The sequence below is a fragment of the Colobus angolensis genome, unplaced genomic scaffold (genome assembly GCF_000951035.1).
Source record: "Colobus angolensis palliatus isolate OR3802 unplaced genomic scaffold, Cang.pa_1.0 Scaffold316, whole genome shotgun sequence".
Lineage (NCBI taxonomy): Eukaryota > Metazoa > Chordata > Mammalia > Primates > Cercopithecidae > Colobus > Colobus angolensis.
In genome coordinates this window covers 2,283,430-2,293,056 of record NW_012116444.1, presented here as the reverse complement: position 1 = coordinate 2,293,056, position 9,627 = coordinate 2,283,430, and the positions used below count along the sequence as shown (strand labels likewise).

At 36.8% G+C, this 9,627-nt stretch overlaps 1 protein-coding gene across 1 annotated transcript in view; it reads left to right on the top strand.

The window, feature by feature from the left end:
* LOC105518295 (coiled-coil and C2 domain-containing protein 2A-like) overlaps window positions 1-9,627 on the top strand; it is a 35,209-nt gene that overhangs the window by 15,097 nt on the left and 10,485 nt on the right. Inside the window, exons 5-8 of the mRNA XM_011951235.1 lie at window positions 3,106-3,205; window positions 3,399-3,511; window positions 5,912-6,089; window positions 9,302-9,452. Coding sequence (XP_011806625.1) covers window positions 3,106-3,205; window positions 3,399-3,511; window positions 5,912-6,089; window positions 9,302-9,452 — 542 coding nt within the window. The remainder of the gene's footprint in view (window positions 1-3,105; window positions 3,206-3,398; window positions 3,512-5,911; window positions 6,090-9,301; window positions 9,453-9,627) is intronic.

Sequence of the window (9,627 nt, the reverse complement as noted above, 5' to 3'; positions counted from 1 at the left end):
TTTTTTTTTTTTTTTTAACAAAAGTGCTTTGAACGGTTTCTAAACCTAAATCCAGCATTGAACTTCATCTTAGACTCCTAAATTAATGTAAATGTAATGACTTGCTTCTAATCCTTTAAACCAACCTGACACACCCATGCATCATGAACCCTTGAGCAACAAAGAGGAGACACAGATGTCATAGGGTTACCCAGAACAATGTCTTTGGACCCATGTTGCCTGCTCAACACTAACTCTTGTTGCCACTATTCTGAACTCCAGTCCCACCTGAGGTCCTTTGCGTTTATTCTTCCTGACACTCAACTTTTCCAGCTGACTTTGGCTTGAATTTGTCTCTCCAGACTGCCTCTCAGCTAAATACAACACTGTCATTCACCAGGTTGGCCCCAGTTGGGCTAGCCCCAGCAATCCTAAATTGGGGCATTTAGTTTAAGCAGTTAAAAGTATCATTCTGATCAATTAGAGAAGCTATCTGTTTGAAGATGTTTCTCGGAACTGTTTCCTGGCCAACTTTACCACTGTTGACCTCACAACATACCTGGTCCTTGTGAGCCCTAACTGAATAAACTTGTAGCTAGGCTTCCTGGAGAGATAGTACTCATGATAAGAAGGCGTGGTACCTAGACCCTGAGCTCAGGTTATCATTTCATCATGTATTTGGTTTGGGGCATGTTGAAGTTGATGTGCCTTTGAGATATCTCTAAATAAAGCAATTGAGTGGGCAGCTAGGTCCGTAGTGTGTGGCATAGTAAATAATCATAATTGAAGCCATGAGTGTGCATGAAACTGCCTAGGAAGAAGGCAGAGAATAAGATGAGGAGAGACCCCAAGCACTGAGTCTTGAGAAATTGGTTTGAATAGCTTGGTAGAGGAGGAGAAACCAGAGGAAGGACAGAGAAGCACCCACTATAGAGTATTTTGCCCCAGAGGCAAGGAAGCGGGAGTATTTTAAGTAGGAGGAAGTGGTTAGCAGTTATTATCAGTTAAGTTCACTACTAAAAATGTTCACTGGATTTCCTGACATAGAGATTATTGATAATCTCAGCTAGAGCAAGTTTTAGAAAGTTACAGTGGCAGAAATGAGGTAGCAGAAAGTTGAGGAAATAGCCCTGTCTTCTCGTGCAGGTGGCAGACTCTCCTTGTTAAATGTTAGCAACACTGCATTCAGCTTAGAGAGACTGGATGTGTCAGTCAGTATAGATGATAGATTGTGTTGTCTTCTGCCCCTGAACCCAAACCACAGCACTGGCAAATAACACAGAGAACCCAGATTTCTTATATTGTCTTCACTCATGTTCTCTGTTTGGCACTGCCTACCTGGAGAAGATTCAGATAACTGCCAAAGAAACTTTTAAAATGAGAAAGAAAATGCAAGCTATGCAAGCAGGAAATGCAACAACATTTGATAAAATAGCATCAGGACCTTCATCATTTCCCAGAGTCATTTGGCTCAGAATAGAAAGGAGGAAGCTATAGACCCTGCCTCAGTAGTTTCCCTCAGAAGAAAATCTGGGCATAACACCCATTATCTAAGTTACTCGTAACACTTATTCCCTAAATTATTATAGATTGAAATCACTTAGGAAGTTCTAAAACGACTGTTCTAATTTAGTTAGTATGGGGTATGGTCTGGATATCATGAGTTTTAAAATGCTTCCCTGGTGATTTTAATATGTAACAAAGGTTAAAAGCCATTGGTATTAAAGAACAGCAAGTTAATTGATGTCATATTGATTGCCCTGAAACCAAAGAAAATAATAACATTTATTAAGTGTTTGTTTTACTCCAAGTCCTGGGCTAAGCACTTTACTTAAATTAGTGCATTTAATCCTCACAACAACCTACTTTTCAGATGAGAAAAGTGAGACATGGAGTTCTTAAGTAACTTGCCCAGATTCTGTAGTGCCATTAATGAGACTGGATTTTCAGCCCAGGATACTACCACATAGATAATATCTGCACTTAGTCACCTGTATTCTATTTCAGAAGGCAAAAAGCATATAATAGCTTTTAAACAGTTCTATTGAGATATAATTCACATACCATATGGTTCACCCATTCAAAGTCTCCAGTTCAATTGTTTTTAATAAATTCCCAGAATTGTGCAAGCATCACTGCAATGTAATCTCAGGATGTTTTAGTCACCCCCCAAAGAAATCATCTTCCCATTAGCGGTCACTCCTCATGTGTGCAGACATAGGCTTTTATTTGTTTTGGATATGTGAGTGGAATTGCTGGGTCATATGGTAACTCTGTACTTAACATTTTTGAGGAACTGCCAGACTGTTTTCCAAAACAGCTGCACCATTTTACATTCCCAACAGAGCATATAATATTTTACCAAAGGATTTCCTTCTTAAATGATTAAAATGAAAAACAAACTTATACTGAAAACAATAAACTTTTACACTACCAGAAAAACTTGACTCCTAGATCAATAATTTTCTGACACTGTTCAGATAACTGAGATTTTATTGAACTACTAATAAAAGAGGAATAATAGTACTTCATAGGGTTGTGATAATTAAATCAGCTAATACGTGTAAAGTACTTACACTATTGCCTGGCAGATACTTGGTAAGTACTCTATACGGATTAGCTAGTAGTAGTAGTAGTAGCAGCAGCAGTGGCAGTAGTGCTAATGCCATGAACTGTTTACTGTTTATGCACAAACACCAACTATGACTTACCATTTAATATCACCATGATCACCTGCCCTTATACCTGCTCAGGTTCTCACAGCTTCAAAAATATGAGAGAAAGAAAAATGAGAGGAAACAGGGTATGTGTCCTTTGATTTTTATCTCCCCATTCCCCTGTTACTTATTCTCACCAGAGTAAAGGTTTCTTGATGCCCTTAGAAAGGGCTGTAAACACTAATGGTAAATGCACTGACAAGGGAGAAATCTCTGAAAGCTGAGAACGAGATTATAAAATTTTTTTTAATATTTATCAAATTGGTAATTTCCTTAGAATGTATAATTACTTGTAAGGGATTGGTTGTGTGTGTGTGTGTGTGTGTGTATGTGTTTTGGCAAAAACTGGAACAACTCTCAAATACCTCCATTATTTCTGCTTTCGGTAATTCCGTTTATTATTAATTAGGATAAAAATGAATAAATGTGATGAACAAGAGCAAATCTCAGAAATGTCTGAAACTGAGAAGAAAAATGAAGGAAAAGAACTTAATGGGAAAAGCCAGGAGGTACTTATATTGCAAAATAACATTAAACGCAACTAGTTATAATATTTTATTTTTTGATAGAATATGAAATCTTGGTATTTCTAACAGTTATCCAACAAAGTGACAAATACATGAAATAAATGAATTTTAAGAATAAATGTCCTACACAAGGGATGTACATGATAAATTATATATTTATTTTTTTTATTTCTAGAGCCTCTCATATCTAGCTTCAGATGAAACAGAAATTGAAAGAATAAAGCCAATTACTTTGAGGCCACAACTTTCTTTCACTGCAGAATTAACAAGCTTATCCAAGTGTTCATTGTAAGCATGTTTAAATAATTATTTCTTTATTATATATTGTCTATTAATTGGATTGTTTTTAATAATAAAGTGGGATTTCTTGAGTGAGTACCATATGCCAGGCACTCTAAGTTTTTAAAAACACATTTTCACATTTAATTGTCACCATAGCTCTATAGAGTTCCTTATTATCCTCATCTTAAAGCAGGAATGTAGCTTATGGGAAGTTAAATTGCCCAGGTTCACACATCTAATACATAACTGAGGTGGGATTTAAACCAGTTTGGTGTTCTATAGAAACTGTGGTGTCTTCACTGCTAGGCTTCATATATTGATAATTTGTGGGGGTTTTTTTGTTTGTTTTTTTTTTTTTTGCTAATTTTTGTTCGGGTATAAAAATATACAAAGGCACTGTAAAAAGTAATATACCATTGCCTTTGCTTGTTAAAGGAACTCTGGCTTTCATAAAAACTATTTCACATCAAGAGGGCCCCCTAAACAATTTTCTTCTTTGACATTACAAACTTCGTTACTTCCCAGTTGTGATTTCTTCCTTGAGATATAATGTTTTCTGTCTTTGCCTAAAACATTATGCAAAAACAGACATCATAGGTAACCCTGTTTCTCCATCTACTAGGCCTATGGATCCCATCTCCCTTAAAGAGGATATGGCAACCTAGAGTACTAGGTCTAATTTTTCAACATCTCTATCCCATGGCACACTTGGTACCAGTCCATCTTTGAGTATTGGGAATGTGCATCATTTAGCAGTGTTGGAACATACTGGGTACTCAGTAAATGTTTATATTTATTAAATGAATGAATGGATGATTACATTAACAACCAAAAGAGCAGCAGACACAAAGTCACAATTATCACCACCCACTTTCTGACCAGAGAAGTGCAGCAGCTGAGAAATACTTTATTTGCTCTGTACCTCCTTCCAAAAAGGGCCTGAGATATTTTATTATGTAGGACAGCCATATCAAAAGACTATCTAAATAAGGGTAAGAATACAGGAGCCATAAAATGAAAGTTGGAGTGAGAGAGAAGAAAGAGGAGGAAGAAGGTATTTGTGCTGGAAAACCTAGACTAAAACTTAGTGGAAGTCAAGGCAAAAGGATGTATGGTGTTTTATATCTTTGCAAAGCCATTGCCCTCTGAAGATAGCATTGCCGTCATCTATTTAAAACATCCACTTGAATAAAAACTCATTCTCCAGAAAAGAATAATATGTCGATATAGAGGATGGAAGTGAAAAGAATACAGAGATTAGAGAAGAATTAAAAAGAGTTTACAGGTGAAGAGAAAGGCAAGATTTCCTGAAGATAATTATAACCCTGAATCAACAAATTTTTATAATCAATTCATGAACTCATTGTTAAAACTACTTTTAGAGGGCAACAGAAAGGGTAACTTTTACTTAGATATTTCTTGAAAGGTAATTGGGAATATGGTCAAAAGAGGCCAACAGGGAGATAAGAATAAGTAATCTTTTGTCCTCTAACTCTTTGAGAAAGTTACAGAGATGGACAGGTAATAGGGCAGGGACATACTGGGCCCATAGGGTGATTAGACTGGGGAGCAGAAGGGGATTTTATGTTTCAACTTAGGGTTTATCTTCCACCCAGCCTTCCTCCTTCTGAAAAAGAGGATCAAGTCTTAAACATCATTAGGTGAGTTCTCTTGCAGCTAGGAAGATACTCAATAAATGTTGGTTGAGTGAATTAAAGAATGAATGAAAGGCTCTAGGAGTTTTATATCAGTCAAGGGATCAACTTAGGCCTCAACAAATGTTTCCCCTAGGGAAGTAACCTGGTTTGCTCCTTTGATCTTTGGGTTCAGAGATAGGGTGGCTTCCCCACTGTCCTGGAGAAAAGGGGTGCACAGCCTAAGGTGATTTACAGAGACCTTTAACACCCCAGCAAGCCTGTTGCCTTAGAGCCACATCTTTGAAGTTATTGACAACATGGTGTGTGGAGGGTTGTGTGTTTGTGTATGTAGTCTATGTGTGTGTCTTTAAAATTTAAAGTTAGAAAATATTTTTAAATTCTTGATTCAACCTCCCCTCGCCATTCCCAAGCCCCTCAGTTTTTTCCTCTCATAAGACATGTGGTAGATACGTGGTTTAGTCTCTTTAAATTGTAATTTAGTGAAATAATAGCTGAATGATTTATAGCACCTTGATTTTAGTTCTTCTGTTTTTGAATGCATATTTTGAGTACATCTCTTTCATTAAAAACATTTGACTGGGAAGAAGAAATTTTTATCCACATGTAGACAAGTGTTATTTGATGTAAAGATAACATTTGTCCTCTGAAATTATCTTCTGTTTAACATGCTAATATACATTTTGAAAGAACAATATGTTAGGTCTATTGTACTTTTTAAGGGTGATTTAAAGGTTTATTTAATTTTTAGGGATGAACAAAAACGAAGAGCCAGAATTCAGAAGTTCAAATACTTTATTAAAATATTTTACAACAATAAACAGGTTTCTTGTACTTCAGTATCTCCCCTACAGTTTGATTTTAAAGTCATGTTTCAGCAAATTTTCAATATTCAGTTAATATATTGGCCTGAAGTGATTTGCTTGGAGGTATGCCATTGTCATTTACTTTTGTATCTTATTTTATGCCATACATAATTTAAATTTTTTTGTCAGTTACAGTTATATGTGATAAGTAATTTATTTGATGTTAAGAGATGGACTGATCTTTATGTGTAGATGATAAGATATTTATAAATGTATAATTCACCACCAGTCTCTTATGCTGTAGGTACAAAGTTATTTGATTTGTAGTGTTCCAAATACTCCTCTCCTGCTAAAATTTCTGCACCCCTGGATGTGCAGCACTACTATTCATTTGCAATGAGGTAGAAAAGTGCTGTTTACAGTATTATGAGTATCATAGCTATTTTAAGTGTTGAATGATTTCTGTAATATGAACTTCCACATCCCTGACTTGGTGGCTTCAGTCGCTTGCTGTATTTGTTCTTCCTCTTTTTTTGGATTTTTAGATCCCTCTAAGAATCAGATGAAAGAATATACATACAAAAGACCCCCAGTCTCTGTGCAAAGATCCCACTGTAAAAACCCCCACACTAATGGAAGAAGAAAATAGGATGATGGAGAAAAATGAGAGACAGTAAAGGAGTCTAGACAAGAAGTCCTGGTGGCCAATAATGGGGTTAAACTTGAAGCTAGACTAGAAAAAAAAGTTAGGAGGGAATAAAGATTTGTGTGTAGGAAGGGAGGCGCTTGAGGAGTAGGGAGATAATTGTAGTCACAAATATAAATCAAAATTATTTTTATAATGCCGAGAATAATTTTGCTCTCTCCCTGATAGATGTTCTATTCATTATTCATGTATTCAGGTTTACACTGTCTTACAATGTCCCTCTGTTGAAATTCCTACATTAAAAATATGCCGACTTTCTACACTGCATTCCTAATACAAAAAACAAAACAAAACAAAAACAAACAAGAACTATACTTTCCTACTGTTGTCCCTAAATTGTGATATAATAATCCAATCACTTGAAGTTTAAAATCTGCCTCCTCAAATAGGTAAATGTGTATTTTGAGTCCTTTATCATCCTATCACTTAGCATGTGAGCCTAACAAACTAAGAAGCAGGGAGGGAGAGGAATCTAGTTAGAGATAAATTCACCATTAGCAAATGCAAAAATTCCAAAATAAATCGATATGACCTAGCCTAACAGACTTTAACCTACATTTTTAATTCTTTTTTTTTTTTTTTTCTGAGACGAAGTCTCACCCTGTTGCCCAGGCTGGAGTGCAGTGGCGTGATCCCAGCCACCACAACCTCCACCTCCTGGGTTCAAGCAATTCTCCTTCCTCAGCCTCCCAAGTAGCTGGGATACAGATGTGCTCTACCATGCCCAGCTAATTTTTTGTACTTTTAGTGGAGACGGGGTTTCACCATGTTGGCCAGGCTGGTCTCGAACTCCTGACCTCAAGTGATCTGCCTGCCTCAGCCTCCCAAAGTGCTGGAATTGCAGGCATGAACCAACACGCCTGCCTTTAATTCATTTCTTACTACTACTCTTTATTCATTCATCACTTCAGCCAAACTGAGCTGCTTGTCTTTTCCCACACGTGCTTGTAATTTCCTACCTCTTAGCTTTTGTACATGTTAGCTGCTCCATTTAAAATGCCCATTTTTTCATTCTTACCACTTTTAAGATGCTCAATCTCATCAGCATCATGGTGTTGACAGTTGTCATCAGGGGACAAGACTGGCTCCTAGGAACCCTCAACTGATAAAATTCTCTATCTCAGTACACTTACCTTGCTGTGCAGGAGTTGGCCTCCAGCCTTGTAGTCCAAGAACCTGGCTTTGACAGTCCACTGATAATGCATCCTACATACCCTAAGCAAATCCACAAGGCTGAAGTGTAAATGCCAACTCAACAATTGAATATATCAGTTCATATTCTCTGAAAGTTAGCCAATTTACTAATTTATAATAAAACTTATTTCACAGAGCTACAACTCCTACAAACCTTTCTGCAGTAGGGATGCCTTTGTCAAAGGGACCAGTGTGGTGTCTTAAATTCTTTCTTACAAGGAAGTAAAACCAGATAACCAGAAAAAATATGTGCCTCTTTGACTTTCCTCTTTCTTTGCTTTATTGGCTAATAAGTCATCACGTTGATTGGCACATTCTTTCTTGTCTTTCAAGGAGCAATTTTCCCCTCTGATTTCCTTCTTAGAGCACATATCACTGTTTTCCCAGGCACTGACAACACAGTATAGGTCAAAATACGATTTTTTTTATTGAAAAAAGTTTGCTTAGGCTGGACGCAGTGGCTCCCGCCTGTAGTCCTAGCACTTTGGGAGGCCAAGGCAGGCGGATCACCTGAGGTCAGGAGTTCGAGTTCAGCCTGGCCAAAATGATGAAACCCCGTCTCTACTAAAAATACAAAAATTCACCAGTCGTGGTGGTGGGTGCCTGTAATCCCAGCTACTCAGGAGGCTGAGGCAGGAGAATCACTTGAACCTGGGAGGCAAGTGTTGCAGTGAGCCAAGATTGTGCCACTACACTCCAGCCTGGGCAACAGAGCAAGACTCCATCTCAAAAAGAAAAAAAAAAAAAAGAAAAAGAAAAGAAAAAAGTTTAGCTTATACTTATGACAGTGAAGTTACATGGAATTGTTGTAAAAAACACACCATATAGAATTAGAAGACCTGGGTTTCATGCTCAGTGAACCTCTATGGGGGGACTGTCTACTCAGCACCCCCTTTTCCTTTCTTCTGGAGCTTTTCTTCCCTGCCCACTCCCATAGCTTGTTTAACTCATCCTTGAATTTCATGACCAATGACTACCTTTTTCCTAAGCAATTCAACCTGAGTCTCAGCCACTTATAATAAAAACAAACATATTTTCATATAGAGCTTCCATTTCCTCACTTATAAAATGAGAATATTTATTTCCTATAATTTTTATCAGATTTACATGAGATCAAGAATTTTAAAGTGCTACACAAAATTAAGTTACTATGATATTATGTTATATGTACCTCATATACGTATTCTCAGAACTGTATTCATAATCCATTGTATTCAATTCATTTTCTATGAAGTCAGTAAAAGGCATTACACTTTCAAGGACATGACTGGTCACTTTTCTCATAATCATGTGGATGAAATGCTATAGAGCAATACTTACTTTATATTCTGGTATTTTAAAAAAATAAATAAAAATATGTTGTTAAGGGTGCTTATTTTTTCCTTTTTCTATGTTGTATTTTTAGTGAGCTATCAGCCATTTCTTTTATATTTAGGTTTATGAAAAAAGTAAAAGAACAAGCTTACTGGCAAAACTATATTTACCTTTACCTAACTACACAGAGCTGAAAGGCAAAACCGTTTTGCAGTATGTAGAGTTTAGCTCTGATAAGCTGGTCATGCCTGCCGATGGAGAAGTAGGAAGCAGTGAGTTTATTAAAATTACTACATTCACCCTATTTTCTTCCTGAGTACCATATTCCTAAATGACCCTGGCTCACTCACATAAGTACCAAATCCTGTATTTACAATTTTTTTTTTTTTTTTTTTTGAGACAGAGTCTCACCCAGGATGGAGTACAGTGGCTCCATCTCAGTTCACT